Here is a 20858-nt window from a genome sequence, read left to right as displayed (position 1 = left end):
AGGAAGAGAAGAAAAGAAAAAGAGAAAAAATGAGAGAGATAGAGAGAGACGAAGAAAGAGAGTAAAAAGGCGGCAACTGGCCGACGTAGAGCCGCAGAGGGGTAGAGAAAAGGCTCCACTTTTGGTTTCGCTCTTTCATTCAAAATAGAAGTTCCAGAAGAAATTCTTTTTATTTTTAAAAAATTTAAGTGAAATCAGCAAACTTTTTACCAACTTCGCTTATTTTTTTTATTTTACTTTAAAATTTTTGGAAATAAAAAGACCCTCCTCTGGAATTCCTATTTCCAACGAAACAAGAAACCAAACGCAAAGCCCCTCCTCTGCCCTTCCATGCGGCTCTCCAGGCCTCCACCGGATATCCGCCATCCTCCTTCTCTCCTCCCCCTTTCTCTCTCTTTTCCTCTTTCCCATTCTCCTTTTGCGCTGCCTTCTCGACCGGATTGGTATAGGCCCACCATAGAATGGCACAGAACATACCAATCGATGCCATCCGGCAATCGATCTGAGCCCAAACTCAGCACAACAATATTTGCCGTAGAGAAAACAAATTGTCTTCTAATTGCATGTAGCTTTAAAAAACCAAAAAGCACCGCATGCAAGAACTATCGCTTATCCCTTTTTCTCACTATTTTTTTGAATAAGTTAATACTACAAACAAAGAACTAGAAAAGGCCAAAAGAAGTCAATTTATCTTCCTGGTAAATACTCTCTTACAGATATGCGAATTAGATCTACATAATACGATGAAAGGTTTGCACCAAGTTTATATGCGCCTATGGGCATGGAACTCCAGCACACACCTCAACTAGTAATTTTTTTAAGACACGGCTGACCTATTAATAAAGAGGTCAGCCCTTTAGCAGAACAATCTAATTAAGGATTTTTGGATATTTATCATCTAATGTTAAATGGGAAACATAAAGTGAATTAAAGATTGGAATTAGAAATAACTTGAACAACGAACGACACCTCTTTTTTCTTTCTTTCTTTTCGAATACATCAAGCCTTTCTTGTATGCGCAAGATAACACTAGATACTTCGAATCAAGTTTATCTTGTCTCAATCTCTGAGCAGAGTGCTGAACCTTGCTAAACTACTAAATCAAAGTTAACAGAGAAAAATGAGTGGCTTATATTGAAGGCCTCTTCTTTTTTCTTGGTTATGAAAATCCTCTTCTTCAGCAACATCTTTCAAAAACAAGAAGGGGAAAACAAAGGCACCACAATGAGAAATCTGGTAACATTAGAAATCATGCTTTCATCATATGCCACAGTAACCGAGACACATACACCAGCAATGGATCAAGCTTCAGTATCACACCTAAAGGAAACTTGCAGCATCCTTCTCTATATAAAGAGAGCAAAAAATTCTGATAGAGATACACTTATCCACCACAGTAGTAAAGAACCATTGCTGAGAAATAAAAAACAGGTTACGAGAAAGGAACAAGCAATCCTTAAATTAGCAACAGGCCATATATTTCCAGCAATTCCTTTCTTCAACCTGGAGGTGGTAGCAATCAAGTCAAATATATTGAGGTCTATTTTCTAATGAGATATCAAAAAAATCCTAGCCTTTCAGCGGTCTGGCCTCAAATCCCCCATCTCGGCGCATAACTAAGTTGTAAGGCATGTGGGTGCCCAATATTCTGTCCCATATTGAAAAGAAAGGCTGCGAATAGTTGTACTTGAGGCCTTGGAGTTGATGATGGATATCATGGTAGGCAGTGTTGTTCTGGAAGAAGATATGAAAGATGTTGCCGGGCAGCCAAAGCCCGCAGTGATCATCGACAGTCTTGATCACCGCAAAGCAGAAGAAGATCACAGCTGTTCTTGCAGTCATTCCTGATACCAAGAATGAAATTGCACCACCAAAGGTGTCCAGAAGAAGGCCCTCCAATGGGTGGTTGTAAAGGGCTCCGATTGCAGAAGGAACAACCAACTTGTGATGCTGGGAATGGATGTGGCGGTACAAGAACTTGTTCTGGTGCATGTAGCGGTGCACGAAATACTGCCACGTGTCCATTACAAACATTGCCACGAAGATCTGGACAAGTTGGACTGGCATGGATGGTTGAACTGCAGCACCTGTTAATACTGGTTTAGCAGTAACCTGTAAACATGAAAACAGAAGAAATAAAAATGATACCAAGCCGTAATTACTTCATAGTAATACTGACAGCCAATATTAACATTCTTCCACTTATGGGATAAGTTAACACACAAATAATTTTGGACAACAGTCCAATGGGCTACTCCAAGAAGTCCAGCTCCATTTGTTACTGGCAAAGACAAGTTTACATGTTGATTCTGGTAGCACAGTTGAACTCAGTCCATGGCATTTCGCCTTTTATATCCATCTTACTGTATATTTGGTGTATTAATTGTTGATGCAACAAAAAAAAAAGAAAACATGGATACCCACACATCAAAAAAAAAAAAAAACGAGAGAAAGAAGATACCTTGCCTGACTGTTACCTTATTAAATCCAACTATGACCATCTCATTCCTTCTTAAAAACTTTCAAACTATAAATCTAGAAATAAAGTATTCTACCATTGCTACATACCCTTGTATTTCTACATACCCTAGTATTTCTGCATACACATAAAGAAAAGACTATTCATAAGACATGCTTTTGAAACAGACAAGAATGGCTGGTGAATCTTAAGATGATATAACTCATCAAATCAAGGCAAACCATAATCATAACCACCAGTCCACCATGCCTTGTCCCTACTATTTGGGATTGCCTTCATAATACCAATTATCTAGAGTTAAGATTTCCACTTGTACTTCCTATTAAGGGCTACGTCTATTGTTATTGCTTTATTTTTCATAGTTTGACATGTTTTCCCCTAATCATTTTCAATTTCAACCTGCCACCTTTTCCATCCTGGCTAGGTGACCGGTATCAGTGGTGTCATGCAAGCAAAAGGGTATGAAAATTCCTCAGTGCTTGGCTTTCAGCGATAAAAAGATGAACACGTGTAAGGTATTGGCAGATAACTTGGCTCATAATGCAGTCATGATTCATGAGACATAATGTATATGAATAATCATCAGCCCACAATATATATCAGTTGTACTGCATGACCAGAAGATGAAATGAGACACATGCACATCAATGTGTGAAGGGTGAGATGCATGGGGCGCTCTTGGCTGCTGAGAGATAACTGAATGCCCTGAGATTTAAAGGTAGCATCTAAGACAGTGAAAGGCATGGCAACTCAAATTAAAATAATGCGCAACAAATACTCTGTTCCACCAAATCATGTCATAATTCCAGTGCCTATCACCACTTTTTTGAAAGATTTATCAGTAAAATTGCCACCTTCCACAAGATAAACAAATTTAAGCATTTCTATCTACAGTTTTAATCATCACCACAAGCACATCAACCACCATTAGAGTTACATATTGTGAATGATTTCTTAGTAGTAACCCACAAGACACCTTAGTGAATCCAAACAAAGATCTATTCATATGAATCAAAAAGCAAAAGATTAAAGATTGATGAAGGAAGGAAATGGAAACAAAAGCAGAAACATAGTCTGATAACAATTTGAATTTTGAAGACCACTATTTAGTGATTCATGCTTCTACGCACAACCTACCTACATCTACAACCAAACCCCATTCTAATTGACATATAACAAAGTCAGAATCAGCTATATATTCTTCATGTAAATATTTAGAAGCATGCTAGAGAACTATCACTTTTCTTTCTAGTGTTAAGGCATTAATGCACCACAAAAGCATGATCGACATTAACCTACCACTCCTTGTTTAATTGTAATGACCTTGCTAAAAACTCTTCAAGCTGCCAAAAAAAAGAAAAACCTGAGCTAAAATCCACAGAATCAATCCAGTGAAATAAGGCCTATAATCCCTAATGACCTGAGCTCATGAATCCTCAAATTCAACATACAGAAATATTGATACCTCTTTATGTTTTAGTTGCATATCAACTAGTAGGGGTGCAACATGGTTTAAGTTAACCCAAATCGAGACTGACCAGCCCACAACTTCGATTGGGTTGAGCCAAGATTTACCTACATGATTAGGTAGGGTTGGGAACTGCTGACCAGATTTCTAGCTGCATTAGCTTTGGGTTGAAGGCTCGTGCATCCCAGACCAACCTAAATTTGTGTAAAGGGCTCTTAACCTGACCCAACAAGGGTTCCCAATCTGAAACAACCCAAAATGAAACCATATCTCAACAAATAGAGTTGCCAAACCAACTGAAATTAAAATATGCTAGAATCAACCATAACCCAAAACCGACCTAATCTGACCTGATTCAAACCAACTTATGTTTGGGTTGAAAACCATAGACATCAAATTTACAGGTGGTATTATTCATAGTTTGGTTGTGATCCATCGTCTGGTTGTATTGCATTTGAGTAGAATTGTTTGTTGGTTGGAATGGGCTTACATTAGCCGCCCAAATTGCACTATAGTTCACCAATCAAAAACAGACAGTTCACCAACTGAAACTTTTCTAAAGTCGTAGAAACACAAAAAGTTCACCCACTCACAATGCTTGGTCCCCGCCATGTCCCATGCATCCTTCCAAGTTTCATTCTTGTTGAAGCATGTCTTCAAAGGTATTATCCCCAGCCTTGATGGTCGTTATCAGAAGTGACCCTCCCTCTTAAACCTCCAACTCTTTTAACATGTACTATCAAAAATAGAATATATCTAGAAAATTTATTTGTAAATAAAGTGATGTAACTCTAGATGTTGGCCTCAAACAAACCTGCTTTCTGAGCAATTCATCTTGTGATCTGCTTTTCCATGAGACAAAAGCCAGTATTAAATCCATCAATGCATTTGAAGTTGCTTTCTAAAATGATCACAAACATCCGATAAACTTGGTCACTTTTACTCATGGTTCGTAGTATTAGTTTGGTACTTGTACCAGTAATATGCTGGTACAGTGTTGGCATAAGTCAGTTCATGATATCGACACTCAATACAGCCCTTGTATCGGTTGTTGGTTCGCCTCCCCCACCAAGTATAAGTTCACTATCAATCATATGTTATGCCCAATACCAAGCAATACTATCCGATACAGCAAACCACACTTTCACTGTTCTAAGAAAAAAAGATGTTTCAATTTACACAAACCAATGCAATGCCTACTCATCATAAGTCAAGATGCTCACCATCATTCAACCAGATCCTCAAAGATCAGCTATATCAGTCATAACTGATATAATTACAAATGCAGATGTCACAGATTCCACACAAGTTGGGAAGATATGATAAACAACCCAATACCAACCAAGATAAAAATATTAAAATAATTTCCAAAAAATACATGCATTCTCTAACTCACCTTAAACACAAAAAAAAGGTTGACTTGAAGAAAGCTTATTAATATCTTAACATTAACATACTTTAAGCCCCCAACTCCCATATCGTATACCAAAATCATCAAAATTCCTCAACAAAGGAAAGATTCTTGTCTATCCATCCTGTCATATCTGAATCTAGAGTCAGTAAACCAACCAAGTATGATTCCATTGCTCTTTTCCTCCATAGGACATCTAAAAAATTCCCCTTATATATAAGCATTAGTTGATGTAAACACTGATATGACCCATTACAGCACATCACCTAGATTTTAAACAAAACCAACAAAGATAAACACGAGGATTTCAATTCAAGAATGTGTTTACGGATCATGAATAATTGCAATATCTAAGTAGTATCAATAGCATTCACCATGGGCCACCCAGTATCATTCTCAAATCACCATTAAAGATAGAAAATGTGAATATTTTCTACTTCATTAACAAAAAAAAAATTCTATCCAAAAAAATGAGACAATTGAACATACTATAAAGCATGGTATGTTGTACCGGTCTGAACCGGGCAGTATCGAACATACCGTACCGTACCAATTCAGTATCAATATCCGATACAGGTGGTGTACCGATACTCGGTATAAAAAAAAAAAAATTCTGTACCATACCATACCAACATTGTGCTAGTATGGCACCAGTACGGGATCCGGTACCGAGACGGCGAACCTTGCTGTAAAGTGTCTACAGTCTCCTGCCCTTTATCAGAAAATTCTGGGTATAGAAAGACAATGAAGGTATAATGTAACTAACCAATGGGTTTTAATAAGAAATAGGACACCACGTTCCAGCATGCTGGGAGATATGAGATTAAGAGCTTTATCAAGCACTTCAGCAAGCAATAACCCCTTAAACAAACATTTTAAATTTATGATTTTTGCTTCTCTTTCCTTTGAGTATTCTTAACAGATAAAAGTGAGGTGCATAAACAAGCAACTATTTTCGATACTTGATTGGTTGAAGACAGAAAAAAAGGGTCCCAAGCATATCCATAATATTCCAAAAGGTACGACAATAGAATAAACAAACAGCACACAGAGGTCAGAAGATGGTCGATACAAGACACCCCTGTTCATTCCTGAAGCTCTGTGCAAGACAAGCACCTCATTGACGACAATGACTAAGGAAAAGCTTTGATCTTTCAAAACATGATCAGATTCCAAACTCTCTGATTACATAAGCCACAATTCATATGCAAGGCCATGCATCCTATTTTATCCATACTGCAGCAGCTGTTTACAAGATAACCAGAGGATTAATTGCATATGAAGTAACTAAGCTTCCTGTGAACCCAAGAAATCATTACTCCATCATGACTAACCAGGATGATACTCAGGCTAGCATAAGCTCCTCACAAGCAGCTAGCAGATAATTCCTAAGTAAGGTCATGCCTTTCATCATTGTCAGCTTCTGCAGAATATGTTCCACTACATTTACTGATATTTACAGGTCTCCTCCTCTACTCTATCCATCGAAAGGGTTTGAGTTCTCTAGTAAAGAAGCTTTTTGTGGCCTTTTTGCACATCAGCAAACCAAGGTTAAAACTTCTACACATCATCCATGAAACTTCTAAGCTTCCTCAAGTGTACAAAGTACTATGCACAAAGCTCTTCCACTTTAGCATTTTTGTTTCTACTCAGCTCATTTTCATGCATATGCACTAAATACCTAATCTTGTCTTAAAAGAATTTTGCTTAAGCCTCACAAGCATAAAAAAAACAAAAGATTCCCTAAAAGCACAATGCTTTATCAACCCCACCAACCTGATTCTGTCAAACCAGTTTTTCATCCTTTTTATAAACACAACATAGTAATGCGCTCTTGTTTCTCTATAAAAACTTCTCGTAATGTTTAGAAAACAGATCTTCCAAAAATGTCTTTCAAAGCTTAATGACAAGTCTGACATTATAGACGTATTTGCCAAGCTCTCCTTTGGTCACGCAAGATCCTTCTTTGTGATTATCATCAAAAGTTCTAATATATGTCTTCATGTAGTCCACGTACTATTGGGCACTAGTTGCATCATAGGTTTCTTAAAAGAGTTTTAGTGAATTGATGGAATGAGAGTTTGTGCTACACACATTTGGAAACAAAGGAATCATGAACAAGAAAATAACTGAACAGACATACTACAATAAAGGGGCAGCAGGTCTATCCTAATACTAAGAGATCAACTATTTTCCTCATGTGTTATCTTGGAAGCATATATACAGCATGATCATCAACTATCGGTTGATGATGAACTTACAAAACAGCCTTCATTGAAAAAATGAAGCAGAATAACAAGTGTCTATGTAATTAAAATTTACAAATGCTAAAAAGAAGTCTACTATTCAAGCTTGTTCCTGCAGATTATATGGATCTACCAGGAAATACAATTGCATGCTCTAATCTTTCAGTCAGTGAACACTAATCAATTATCATATTCTTATCTCATTTCCAACACATGAATCTGTTTCAAAAGTAGTAACATATACACTTCAAGATTAGTAAACTGAATTGCCCACAATGGCCCACAGGGAAGCCAAGATGTCCATTTCACAAAAGGATTCTATAAACATCTAATCCATGAACAAATACAATATTCCACATTGTCTAAAAACTTCAAGACACTTACCAAGAACAGCACTCGCGCAACGGTGGCCTGAACCAGCTGTTGAAGCAGAACACCCTTGACCACCGACGACATTGGCACCAAATTCTTCTGCTCCTCTTCTTTCCTCGTGTGAAGCCGATACTGGTCCAAAGGCGGCAAAAGCAGATACATTCCAGCGTAGATCCAATAAACTATAATCGGCGCAAACGTGCCCATCAACTCATCACTGATATAACCTTCCCAGAAAACCATCTTCACTGAACGCCAAGCCCAAACAAAGACGAAATTTTGATGAGAAAACTCAAATCCAAGTCAAATCCAAAACAGTAACCGAAGATAAGATCAAACAACCATGCCAGTGTTTCTTCTACCCCTCAAACTGGTCGCAGATCTAGGGCAAATCAGAGCTCCATTTTATAATTCCAACTGGAGAAGGGGATAACTCGGAATGGCACCTTGATCTCGGATCCAAAACGCGATTTTGGGCCACTAGGAACAGAAAAGACGGAAACTTTCGGCGGCTCAGAAGCAACATCTGCTTCCGATCTACGGCGCGCTAAAGCTTCATCGGAGCAATGAGGCGAAAAAAATCAAATTTTGAGACCGCGAACGAGGAAAGGAAGAAGAACTCCATTTGAAAATTTCCAGAAAACGCCTCCGATTGGGGATCTAGGAAGGATCGAAGCGGGGTTTTCAGGGTTTTGGAAGACCAAAGATAGAAAGGCCGCCTTTTTCTCTTCTCCTGTTTTTTGTCTCTCCCTTCCGTTGCGCCTGTAGGGGTTTGAAATATAGCTCAACTTTACCCTCAAAAGAAGAAGAAGAAGAAGAAGAAATATAATATTTCTCTCCACCTATTTTTTATTAAATTAAATTTATGTTATAATAAAATCAATATTTAATCCTTATTTGTTCTTAGCTGCATCATGGTTAAATTGATTTAGAGAAGCTAGGCCGGCCCATGGTTTCTATTTTGTAGATGTGCTTGGTTGTATATCACTTATTTTATTTTTAATAATTATTTTTTCTCTCTGTCGTACTTGTGATATTTCTCTCTCTCTTCCTTAATTGATGTTTCTTTTATCTCTTTCCAGTTGGTTTGTTCTGCTCTCTCCGGCCGGCAGGATTATTGTTCTCTTTATTGTTCCATGGATGCGCTGCGTTGGCCTACATGGCTGGTTGGTAGCTTTGGTTGCTGTTAACGTATATGTATCTGGTAGCCACTTCATAGGATGGTCCCAAGGAATTTTTCAACAACTTCGAGATCCAAGTGGTTCAACTGGCACAATTTATGGTGCTATCAAGCAAGTTGTTGTCGAGGTTGGATAGTTATTATAGTTGGAGGCAGTTTATGAATTGGTCGGAGCCTAGGAGTCACTTCCCACATGAACCACCTAGTTTAAAACTGAACTGAGAAAAAGAGATGCTTTTTGCTTCAAAATATTTGGACTATGATGAGTGATAAAATGACCGTTCAGATTAAGCACAACCTTAGAAAGACAAATAAGACTGTGACCTCGTATATGGCCAATTACTTCGAAGGCATCTGTGGATTGCCACCTATAGTGCTCCAGAACATATTATATTCTGACTTTATTAAATATATCTGTACTAGAGATGTATGAATTATTTATTTTAGCAAAAAAAAAAAAAAAAAAAAACTTCACGAATGAGCTCACTGCTTGCTGGGGAAAAGCATAAGCATAGGGTAAAATGTTGCCACTGTGTCCAGGAGGTAAAATTCTATGGTACAGATTGACAGCACCAACTCCACGAATTAAATACTTATGGTAGTGCAGATGTTTGAATGCACTCACTATGAAGCTTCAAAAAATTCTGGCAAGGTCTGTGGACACAGTAAGAAATGGCAATTTTCATAGAATTCTTAACAATTTATTTGATGAAATCCCTCCTGCAGAAACACTTGGAAATCAACTGAACCGACCAAAATATGACATAACTGTTTTTATTCTAAACCACCATTATTCACAAGAATTGAAATCTGAAAGCTTTAAGGCTTGAAAGCTTTCAGAACTCATTACACCGAATACGTACCAAACAAAATTCCATCCCCTTTAACATATAGTTCACTGTACATGGAAACTAACACAACCAAACAAGACTAGTAACCATAAAGTTCAATTAGGAAAATGCAGTACGGCAGTACCTAAAGCATGGACATCTGATTCTAATCAACCCCCTTCCATCCCTCCAAATAGGACAACTGAGTTTTAGAACATCATCCGACAAAGCTCAGACCATCCCCCCCATCAAAAGCATTCTTGAGATCTCCTCCAAGCAAAGTCATCAAACCACCACCATGCACCCTTCCCTCAGGGACCGCTAGTCCAAAGCCCTTCTCGTGGCTTCCTACTCCCTCTCTGCCTGCATCCATCAGCCCAGATGATGGTGAGGGGGAATTCACGGAGAGCGGGACCAGCTCCTGAGGTGGTATGAGCTGCCTCCTCCCCATGCTTTCTTGTGACTCGATGCAGTCTGATATGGAGCTCATGCCAGAAGATGAGTGCTCGTCGATGTCGCTTTTCACAGCTGCAGATGTAGAGACAATACCTTGGAAGAGACCGCGACCAATCATGCTCCCACTCTCGCGCTCTTGCTGCAGGAGCATCAAGCTCCCGTGGGCCGCACAGAGACTGCTTCTCCCCCTGGCAAACTTCTCGCACCCCTGGCTCCAAGAGCACCGCTTTCCCCCGCCATGGGCCTTGCATAAATCAGTGCTCCCCTGGGCACTCTTCCCACATCCCTCGAACATGCAGCGCTTCCCCCCACCATGCCTCACACAGCAATCGGTGCGCCCACGGGCACTCTTGGTGCATCCTGGCACAGCGCATCGCTTCCCCCCTCCATGGGCCACACAGAAATTGGTGCCGCCATGGACACTCTTCGGGCAGATGCCGCCCCCCTCGAAGAGGCACCGCTTGCCCCCTCCGTGCCCCTTGCATAACGGAGTGCTCCCCTCTGCCCCCTTGGTGCACCCTTCAAAGATGCACCTCTTACCCCCACCATGGGCCTTGCAGAACTTGGTGCTCCCCTGTGCACCCTTGCCGCAGCCCGGGTACTGGCATCGGCGGCCACCTCCATGGGAGATGCACAATCCTGCCTGACCCTCAGCGCTCCGGCTGCACCCCTCTATGGTGCACCTCTTTCCTCCACCATGCCTGATACACAGCCCAGATTTGCCTCGTGCTGCTTTGGTGCACCCTGGATGACCACACCGACGGCCCCCACCATGAGCAATGCAGAAGTCTGTCTTTCCCTCTGCGCTCTTGGTACAACCAAGCTGCTGGCACCGCCTCCCTCCGCCATGGGCCTTGCAGTATGCTGTTCGACTCTCGGCTCCTTTGTTGCAGCCAGGTTTCTGGCACCTTTGTCCACCTCCATGAGCTATGCAGAGTCCAGATGCCCCCCTTGCACCTTTAGAACATCCCGTGAATCTGCACTTCTTAGGATGGTGGCGATGAATCCTCGTATCAGCGGTGGCAGCATCAGCAATCATGGGCTCAGAGAGTGCACCCAGAGAACCATCAGTTGTGACAGAAGGCTCAGGACTCAACTGAAGCTGATGATGAGGAATGTGATGTTTATGGGTACTCCAACCACTTCCCTGGTCTAATAGATCTCTAGTTTCTGGTGCAATTTTCATAGTATCAAGACGCCCCAGCCTTGGAGCAAAGAGTAGAGAAGGCACATATCCACCTGATTTCCTCTTGGCTGAAGTTGAACCCTCGTCAGCAAATGGAACAGGCAGGCTTCTTTCGGCAGGAGGTGACTGGGTTTCGTGATTGTTTTGGGCCAGGGCTAGGATTGTTTCTGAATTCCCCCGTGAAAGCCCCAGCTTTAACATTGCTGCATCAGGTCCAGAAGAACGTAAGCTCATAGATGGTTCGGTTTTATTAATCCCAGATGGATGATAATCAGCACAGGAGGTATTTGGAGTTGGACCTAGTCCAAGGACCAGCCTACATCCATCATCCTGAGAAGAAATATCACAACTGATATGAGTATGGACTGTTCTACTGGTGTTGTTAATTCCACGGCCGAGGCAGTCAAGGCGTAATACGGTATCACCCAAGTTGTCTTTCTTGCCACTAGTGGAGATGTGAGCTGTTTGTATGACTGAAGTACTCCTGCAAGGTTCCTTTCCATGCAAGAAGACCTCTGTCATGTTAAGATCCATTCTGCTTGATACAATAGCATGCAGGAGAAATCAATGATAGTGGATTTGGAAAGCTGCTGGAGCCAGAAGATGCCTCCAATCTACTATCAGTGAATTGTTAAAACTTCACAGTATGAGAAATTAGTTTGTTGATAAATATATAAAATCAAGATAAGCAACAAATCTTGATTCGCAGCAGCGTCCCCCACTGACAAAGCCTGTTGTGTCTGCCCGGTCCATGACTGCGATACTGACTTGATTATAGATGACTTTATGGTCAAGAGGCTACTGCATTCTCAGCATATCTGAAAACATTTCACAGATAAAATCTTATTGAAGAGACAGTTGATGTAAAGAAGAAAAAATGAATCTCTTGGGAGTTGCTTACTTCTGGTTGAAATATCTCAAAACTTTAGTAATCCTGCAATTCGCAAAAGAGAGATTAATCCAGAAGAACATCTTGCTTATTTCCAAAGTAAAAGCAGCTAATTGTATACAGCATATGTCATAAGAGAATGTCAAAACTAGATTATTTCATTAGGTATTTTCAAGCGATGTGCTTAGGAAGTCTCAGTAAGTCGGAGAATATTAAAGAATGTTATGCAATCTAGACAGAAAAACTCACACAGACATGTCTAGACATTCTGTTTTTGACATTTAGATTTGCTTTTCTATGAGTACATCAAAAGCAGGGGAGGGGCAAGACATGCAATGCATCTTGTCGCACTTGGCTTCATCTTGAGAAGTGTAGTTATACGAACAAACTGAAAATTCAGATGTCAAATGCAATCATCATGGCAAACCCAACTGTCAGCAAATCTGCACAAGAGTACAGATGCTTCGTGATGTACTGTAAATATATGTATCAACCTAAAAATTTTGGTCCATAAAAAGTCAACTCATAGTACATGTTACATGTCCCATTCTGAATAAGAATGTTTTCTGAAAACATGTGCAGATTTTCAACTTCTAGTCAGAACACATTGTTGACAATGCATTTACGAAAAACAGAATCCATATGGGTATGAAATGACAACATGACTAGCCACATAGGACACTCAAAAGTACTTACATGACAAATTTTGCATGGAAAGATACAGTAATAATAGTTAAAAAAATTTAAAAAAAAAATGGCTCGCTTTTCCATGATAACAAGATCTCATTACAATCATATCCAGCCTATCATCCCACACATTTATTCATCAAGAATCCCAGAATCTTATTTATCAAAAGAATAGATAACCTTGAAACACATGGATTATTAAAATAAAACATATTGGTGGACAGACAAAAGCTCCCCTTCTCGGAGTCAAATGCTATTTTCACCAGCCAAATTCTTAATAACAAATTTATTGCCACCTAGCGTCCAACACATTGCACATGAAATTTTTCTTATAAACAGCATATAAGTAAAAACCTGATACATTTAGCATGCAGAACCACTGCATCATGCAACAGATATGAAAAATATATGCATCACACATAAAACTAATGACAATTGCAAATTTGTATATAGTTTCTAAAGTTGATATCTGATAAGACTAACAGCCACTAGCATTTAAAGGTGGTCAAACATGATTGAGGAATCCAACAGATAAGGATTAATATTCCATCATCAAATTGTTCAACCTCAGATTTTTCTGTCAAAATAATATAATGAGATTCCTATGGGGTAAAGGATCGCCCAGGGAATAAAAAAAATCTCCAAGAAGGGAACTCAGATAAATATACAGACATATTTTTTTTGTCTCAATGCATATTCTCAATATCTGCTATTCATATTTCTATTATATCCAAGCAGGCAACAACATAGCAACCAACTCATACGCCTCAAAGCTTATTACATGGAATTTAGATGGCAACACCAAACATATACTATCTGACTAACTGTCCAAAGCTCATCCCTCTCCATGTAAGAGCTTGAAGCAAATTTAAGCCTCGAAATTCAAAAGAGGACCATAAAAGAAAGAAAAGTTGCAGCTTGGATTTAGAAAAGATGGAACTATTTGATGAATTAATTTATCTTTAAGATCACTGAGACGGCACAAGACTACCTCATAAGAAAATTGATGCATAAGAAAATTCATCAGATATTTTTAAGTGTTTCTGTTGGCTGTGCAAGAAATAAACAAGTCATGCCCAGTATGCCCATTGCCCAAGTATCTAACACCAAATTTACATTTATTGAACATAACCAATGAACCTACTCAAAAAATCTTCAGCAGATATAAAGGATCACAAATTTGTAGTGCACTGTGCTAACCACGATCATACTTCGAATATTTCAGTCCCCAATCCTAAGGCCGCAAAAAACAAAAGAAAAAAGAAAAAAACTCAAACAATATCAAATTTATGTGGTAATGCAAAAGAAAGGGGGAAAGAAAAGGGGATGTGCTCTTCAAAACCAATTTGCAAATACTTCCAGCAAACATATCCATATTTCGCAAATTTAAGAATACATTTTATCCAAAAGATTTCATCAAAGGAGTCCAAATTCCTCGCCAGAACATCCCACAGAAGGAACTCACGGATCTCCTTCCGGGAAAGAGAACTCTATCAGGCACCTAACTTTTGCGTCTCATCTCATCAGCTCAAGAGGTTCCACAAAAAATATTTCTTTCAGAAGACAATTAGTTCTGAGGAAAACAATACTTAACAAAACAAAAACATATTACCGCCCAAAAGACAGATTTTCCATCGAGCCCAAGCCCCGTAACCACAAACCCGAAACTAAAACAAAATCAAACGGAGAAATCACCACAAATTCCAGTACTGATACAGATCAAAAACACTCAAAACCCCCAGAAAGACTTGTAAACGAAACCAGCTCAAGATCTAAACTTTTATAACCCAATCACAGAAACAGCCAAACCTCGCAAAAACCCACTGGAGAGGGAAGAAATCGCTCAAATCAAACCCGACACACACAGAATCCCCCCATCAAACAACAGAACTAACCCGAGAAGAACGGATTATAGGAAAATTAACTCGAGAAAGACTACCAAGAAGATCAAAACAAACTCATCATAAGACCAAAACTTTCCACAATCTAAAACGAGATCGAAGAAGAAAAAACAACGAATACGAGCATTCAACTAAACCACAGAGAGAGAGAGAGAGAGAGAGAGAGAGAGAGAGAGAGAGAGAGAGAGAAATGTAAGGGGAAAATACCAGAACACCTTCAGCAGATCGACAGGGGAACCATGGAGGGGTCTAAAATCCTCAAAGCGAGAAGAAATCGGGAGGGGGTTTACGACCGCGGGGGAATCCAGGAGGAACAGCAGGAGAAAAGGAGAGAGCTTTGGATCCAGCGAGGAGTGGTGAGATGACAGCTGTGTGATGAGCTGGCAAACGCCGTCAGCCGCATCGACCGACACGCGATGCGCCGTTTTAGATTTAGTGGACGTAATCTGAGGAAAGCCGGGCGGCTCGGCGCGGGGTGGGGTGTGGCCATTCGAGCGCTTACACTGCTTCCTGCTTTTGGCGCGTAGCCGGTGGTTCGTCGCATCCGCCTCGGCCGAGCGACAGGGACTAGTTTCCGCTCAAACAAATCCACCATAAAAATATATTAAAAATATAATTATTTTTAATTAAAATTAGAATAAAAATGATCATATTTTTTTGATATATTTAATTCGTGATCGAAATTAAAATTGGAATCAAAATAAAATTTAAATAATAATGAGAGTTGGGATCTAATTTTGAGAAAGCCAAGTATTTTATTTTTTCCGACATCAAAATAGAAATAGAACTCTTCAAAAAAAATTACTCATCCTCATTTTTATTTTAAAGTCTAACTTTTTCTGGCCAAATATACTCTAAAAGAGAAGCAGAAAGAAAATTAGAGGAGGTAGGGAGAGTGGCTCATAAAAATTGGTAGGATTAAGATGAGTAGTTTTTAAATATTCTTCAAAAACATTGTGCCCTTTGTGGTATGTCACTTATCCAAGTAAAGCCATACTATTGTTGAAAATTTTTGTTTGTTATTTACAAGATATCAGCATGTCATACTAAAGAGATGGATTAGAAACGTGTAATACTTGCATGGATTTAGCATGTGTGTCTGCTTTTAGTTTTGAAATATGTGCTTCTCTGGTACTACTCCTAAAAGAAATAATTGGGTGGGATATGACTTTTATTTAATATAACAATAGTTTATAATAGGGTAGAGGCATTGAGGCAAACGCACTGGCAAGGCTAAATTTAGCTTTAATAGTAAAGCAGAGGTATTTTTATTGCATTATCATTATTGCCTTTCGTTTTGTTTATTGGATAAAAGAAAATAATAATATGTAAATTGTTACGGGGAAACTTAGCCACCATGCCCCACGTGACCGGCACGCGCGCCCAGGAAGACTACGGCTGCCCCTTGATCCAGCAATCCGACCTCGGGTCGGATATCTTCGGCTCCGCAGCCCGACCCCGAGTCGGCTGCCCCTTGATCCAGCAATCCGACCTCGGGTCGGATATCTTCGGCTCCGCAGTCCGACCCCGAGTCGGTTGCCCCTTGATCCAGCAATCCGACCTCGGGTCGGCAATCTCTTGACAACAACAGACTGTTCCCCTGAGGCACGCCGCGGCCCCCTGCTCCACTACTCCCTGCAACGGCCGAATCCGGCGCTGCCCCACGATCCCCTGTAACAGCCGTACAAAGCGGAGCTCCACTACGCCCTGCCATGGCCGTACCCAGCGCTGCCCCACGACGCCCTGTAACGGCCACGTCGGTGGCAACCCCATCGTGCCACACGATGACCAATCCCCAGAAAAACCCCCCAGCCTGATATATATGGGGCTGGGGGGGAAGGGGGAGGGTAAGAAAGATTTTCCAGAGTATCATCTTACCTGCTACCTCTCCTTCTCCTTCTCCTTCGATCTCCCCTGACTTGATCGTCGGAGGGCCCCCACTACCCTGGTGGTGGTGCGAGGCTTGCTTGCAGGTTTCCCGGCGGAGGGCGGAGCGCAACCAAAGCAATTCAAAGGGAACCCCGTTCACACCGCTGTGCCAATCGTTCTCGGTTTGGACCCCCAGCAACAGTTGGCGCTAGAAGAAGGGACCCGGATCTCAGAGCGATCGTAATGGCACGGCGAGGTGGTCGTGGAGCTTCCAATGCTTCCGGTCGCGGGGCCTCTCGCGCCTCTGGCCGGGAGGCCGCTGCATCTCCAACACACTCTCAGCAACACTCCACCGCCCCACCGCCCATTCAGACGGTCGAAGCCGCCCAGTTCGACCAGCTAGCCCAGCAGGTTCGCACCCTCGCGGAGGCGGTGCAGAATCTGCAGGGTGCGATGTCCCGGGCGCCGCAGCGGGCTCAGGAGCCGCTGCTGCCTGAGCGTTCGCCTGTCCTCCTCAACCCGCGCTCCTTCCTCTCCCATGGGGAGGAGCGCCGGCGCGAGGAGGATTCTCGAGCACGCTCCATTCTGCCGGGACCTTCCCACCGGAGCTGCGCGGGGTACGAGAGGCGGGCCCGGGCGCGTTCCCAGACCCCCCAGTCCTCGAGGAACCCGCGCTCCAGTCGGTCCCCCTCTCGCCGCTCCTTGTCTCCCACCCACCGGTCGCGCTCCCTGGACCGGCGGGTGGACGATCTCCACCGACAACTCCAGGTCCTGAAGGGCCATTCCAAAGATCCCTTCGCCGACTTAGAGATCTCCTCCCAGCCGGCGCTCGCCTCGAGGATCCTGCGGACCCCGAATCCGCCGGGGTTCAAAATGCCGGCGATCGAGCCCTATGACGAGGCGGTGGACCCGCGGGATCACGTCGAGAGTTTCAGGACCCTTATGCTCCTCCACGGAGCATCAGATCCCCTTCTCTGCAAGGCTTTCCCGGCAACCCTCCGTGGCCCGGCGAGGGCGTGGTTCGCCGGGCTGGAGGCTGACTCAATCCGGTCCTTCGACCAGTTCACTCGCCTCTTCATCACTCATTTCGCCGTCAGTAGCCGGCGGCGACTGGTCTCCGACTCCCTCTTTGATGTCCGGCAAAACGAGGGAGAAAGCCTGCGGGATTATCTTACCCGCTTCAACAGGGCTACGCTGGAGGTCCGGAACCTGAGTCAGGAGGTAGCTCTTTCAGCCCTGAAGCGTGGCTTCCGGAAGGGCAGACTCACCTTCTCCCTGGACAAACGCCTGCCGCGGAGCTTCCCAGAGCTGTTGTCCCGGGCGAACCAGTATGCGGACGCCGAGGAGGCGGCCGCCCACCGGAGCAAGGAGGCCGCCGAGATCCCTCAAAAGCTTGGGAAGAAAAGGCGGAAAGAGGCACGCCAGAGGAGGAGCCCGACGCCTCAGCGTCGGCGCAGAAGCCCGTCGCCGGCGAAGAACCACGGCGCCCCACGCCCTCGTTCTCCGCCCCGACGTTTCAACCGGTACACCCCTCTCCTGACTCCCCGGGCCCAGATTCTTATGGAGATCAAGGGGCGGGAGGACCTCCCGGCCCCGAGACAGATGCGGAGGATCCCTGGGAAGAGGCCCTCCCGGGCGTACTGTGAGTACCACCGAGACCACGGCCACGACACGGAGGACTGCTTCCAGCTTCGGGACGAGATCGAGGCTCTCATCCGCCGGGGGCGTCTCGGTCGATATGTGAGCGACCGACGTCCCCCCGCAGACCCGCGTCCGGCCGACCCGGCCCCTCCGGAGCCTCGGGAGCAGAATCGACCCGTTGCGGGCGTGATCCACACTATCACTGGGGGCTGCCCCCGGCCCGTGAGGAACGCAGGGGGCTCGACGGAAGCGTCAGGGGCAGCCGTCGCAAAGAGGCAGAGGGTCGGCAATGTAATCACCTTTTGTGATGAGGATGTAAAGGGGGTTCAGACCCCCCACGATGACGCCATGGTGATCTCCCTCACTATGACAAACTATGATGTAAGGCGTGTTCTTGTGGATAGTGGAAGCTCAGCTGATATCTTGTTTTACGAGGCCTTCCAAAAGATGGGCTTGTCCAGACAATTGTTGCACAAAATATCCACCCCCCTCATAGGATTCACCGGTGACGCTGTCCCGGCGGAAGGTGTCGTTGAGCTGCCTGTGACTGCGGGCGTCGCACCCGCAGAAGCCACGGTGCGACTCGGGTTCTTGGTCGTCCGTGTTCCCTCAGCCTACAACGCTATCCTCGAACGACCCGGGCTGAACGCCCTTCGCGCGGTGGTCTCCACGTACCACTTGCTCATGCGGTTCCCCACGGCGGTCGGGATCGGAGAGGTCCGAGGCGACCAACCTACCGCACGGCAATGTTTCCTAGCGACCCTCAAAGGGAAGAAGCCCGCGGAAGCCCTAAGCGTCGAGTCCCTGGATGCCAGAGACGAGGTGGCCTTGCGGCAGGGGGAGCTGGCCGAGGGGGTGGTCGAAGTTCCCCTCGAGGAAGGCCGCCCGGACCGGGCGGTCCGGGTCGGCGCCAATCTCGACCCGGGAGCTCGGGCCCGGTTGGTGGAATTCCTCCGAGCCAATGCCGATGTATTTGCCTGGTCGGCGGCCGATGTACCTGGGATCGACCCGGAGGTCATTTCTCACGCCCTCAACGTCGACCCGACCCACCGGCCAGTGAAACAGAAGAAGAGACACTGTGCCCCGGATCGGATCCGGGTGGTCGACCAGGAGGTAGACAAGCTCTTGGAGGCAGGATTCATAAGGGAAGTGAGTTACCCCGAGTGGCTGGCAAATGTCGTACTTGTCCGGAAGGCGAGCGGGAAGTGGAGGATGTGCGTCGACTATACCGACCTGAACAAGGCGTGCCCTAAGGATAGCTTTCCGCTTCCGCGGATAGACCAACTGGTCGACGCGACTTCCGGATATTAGCTGCTGTCTTTCATGGACGCCTTCTCCGGTTACAACCAGATAATGATGGCCCCACAGGACGAGGAGAAAACTGCTTTTATAACAGACCGGGGGCTGTACTGCTACAAGGTAATGCCCTTCGGTCTGAAGAATGCTGGCGCCACTTACCAGCGCCTCGTCAACAAAATCTTCAAAGAGCAAATCGGCCGGAACATGGAGGTGTACGTGGACGATATGCTGGTGAAGAGCCGCCAGGCAGACCAGCACATCGTGGATCTGGAGGAGACTTTCACCACCTTACGGAAGTTTCGCATGAAGCTGAACCCAGCGAAGTGCGCCTTTGGCGCTTCGGCCGGGAGGTTCCTTGGTTTCATTGTCAACCAGCGGGGTATCGAAGCCAACCCGGACAAAATCAAGGCCATCCAAGGTATGTCCCCTCCGACCAAAGTAAAGGAAGTTCAGGAGCTCGCTGGAAGGGTCGCCGCGCTCGGACGATTTGTGGCAAAATCGGCCGAACGCTGCCAACCATTCTTCAAGGTGTTAAAACGCCCGAAAGACTTCCTCTGGACGGCTGATGAGAATGCAAAATGTCATATTTTTCTTTCTTAATGTTTAGTCTTTTATACTTATTTTGTGCCTAAATGTACTCATTATTCTTATATTTTGATTTAGGATGCAAATGGAAGCGTTAAGTACAAAACGAAGCTAATTGGATGATTTTGGACAGTTTCGATATTGCTTCGTAATTTAAGCATAACTTTTTCATCCGAGCTCTGATTGAGATGATTCAAGATGCTGTGGAAAGCCAAGAAAACGCTCTACAACTTTCATGTTTTGAGTTTTGATAGATATTGACTTTATCAAGGTCAAAATTGATCTCAAAGTTGCTGCACATCCTTAGCCTGTAATACGTGGATTTGACTCGGTCAATTTTCAGAAGTTTCCAGATTTGA

At 43.7% G+C, this 20858-nt stretch overlaps 2 protein-coding genes across 7 annotated transcripts; both read right to left on the bottom strand.

Moving 5' to 3' along the window:
• Nucleotides 1-1321: 1321 nt before the first annotated feature.
• LOC103703428 (very-long-chain aldehyde decarbonylase GL1-9-like) lies at nt 1322-8464 on the bottom strand. 2 transcript variants are annotated; one of them, XM_039121441.2, is made up of 3 exons: nt 8339-8464; nt 7989-8224; nt 1322-2112 (listed from the first exon to the last, which is right to left on the bottom strand). In XM_039121441.2, the coding sequence occupies exons 2-3, from the start codon at nt 8217-8219 to the stop codon at nt 1570-1572; spliced, it is 774 nt and encodes a 257-aa protein (XP_038977369.2). In that variant the 5' UTR covers nt 8220-8224; nt 8339-8464; the 3' UTR covers nt 1322-1569. The 2 variants fall into 2 exon arrangements, with proteins under 2 accessions (XP_038977369.2, XP_008784492.3); XM_008786270.4 differs by having other exon boundaries at nt 8319-8455.
• A 1371-nt stretch (nt 8465-9835) lies between these two features.
• Nucleotides 9836-15553, bottom strand: LOC103703444 (uncharacterized). Of its 5 annotated transcripts, none has more exons than XM_039127293.3 (4): nt 15313-15509; nt 12767-12960; nt 12530-12562; nt 9836-12446 (listed from the first exon to the last, which is right to left on the bottom strand). In XM_039127293.3, exon 4 carries the CDS (start codon nt 12160-12162, stop codon nt 10204-10206), a length of 1959 nt encoding a protein of 652 aa, XP_038983221.3. In that variant the 5' UTR covers nt 12163-12446; nt 12530-12562; nt 12767-12960; nt 15313-15509; the 3' UTR covers nt 9836-10203. The 5 variants fall into 5 exon arrangements, with proteins under 5 accessions (XP_038983221.3, XP_088557671.2, XP_017697357.4 ...); XM_088701545.2 differs by having other exon boundaries at nt 12767-14254; nt 14365-15409; XM_017841868.5 differs by having other exon boundaries at nt 12767-12905; nt 15313-15404.
• Between the last annotated feature and the right edge of the window lie 5305 nt (nt 15554-20858).

This window comes from Phoenix dactylifera, chromosome 7 (genome assembly GCF_051530095.1).
Source record: "Phoenix dactylifera cultivar Ajwa chromosome 7, Ajwa_hap1_PhDact_Kaust_v1.1, whole genome shotgun sequence".
Classification (NCBI taxonomy): Eukaryota; Viridiplantae; Streptophyta; class Magnoliopsida; order Arecales; family Arecaceae; genus Phoenix; species Phoenix dactylifera.
The sequence above is the reverse complement of the archived record's forward strand: the minus strand, read 5'-3'. Positions and strand labels throughout refer to the sequence as shown.

Bases quoted from the DNA above. Each gene is read 5' to 3' on its own strand.
- LOC103703428 (XM_039121441.2), bottom strand. From the start codon at position 8,219: ATGGTTTTCTGGGAAGGTTATATCAGTGATGAGTTGATGGGCACGTTT. The intron at 2,113-7,988 runs GTAAGTGTCTTG...TCATGTTTACAG, and splicing joins TTGCGCGAGTGCTGTTCTTG to GTTACTGCTAAACCAGTATT.
- LOC103703444 (XM_039127292.3), bottom strand. From the start codon at position 12,162: ATGGATCTTAACATGACAGAGGTCTTCTTGCATGGAAAGGAACCTTGC.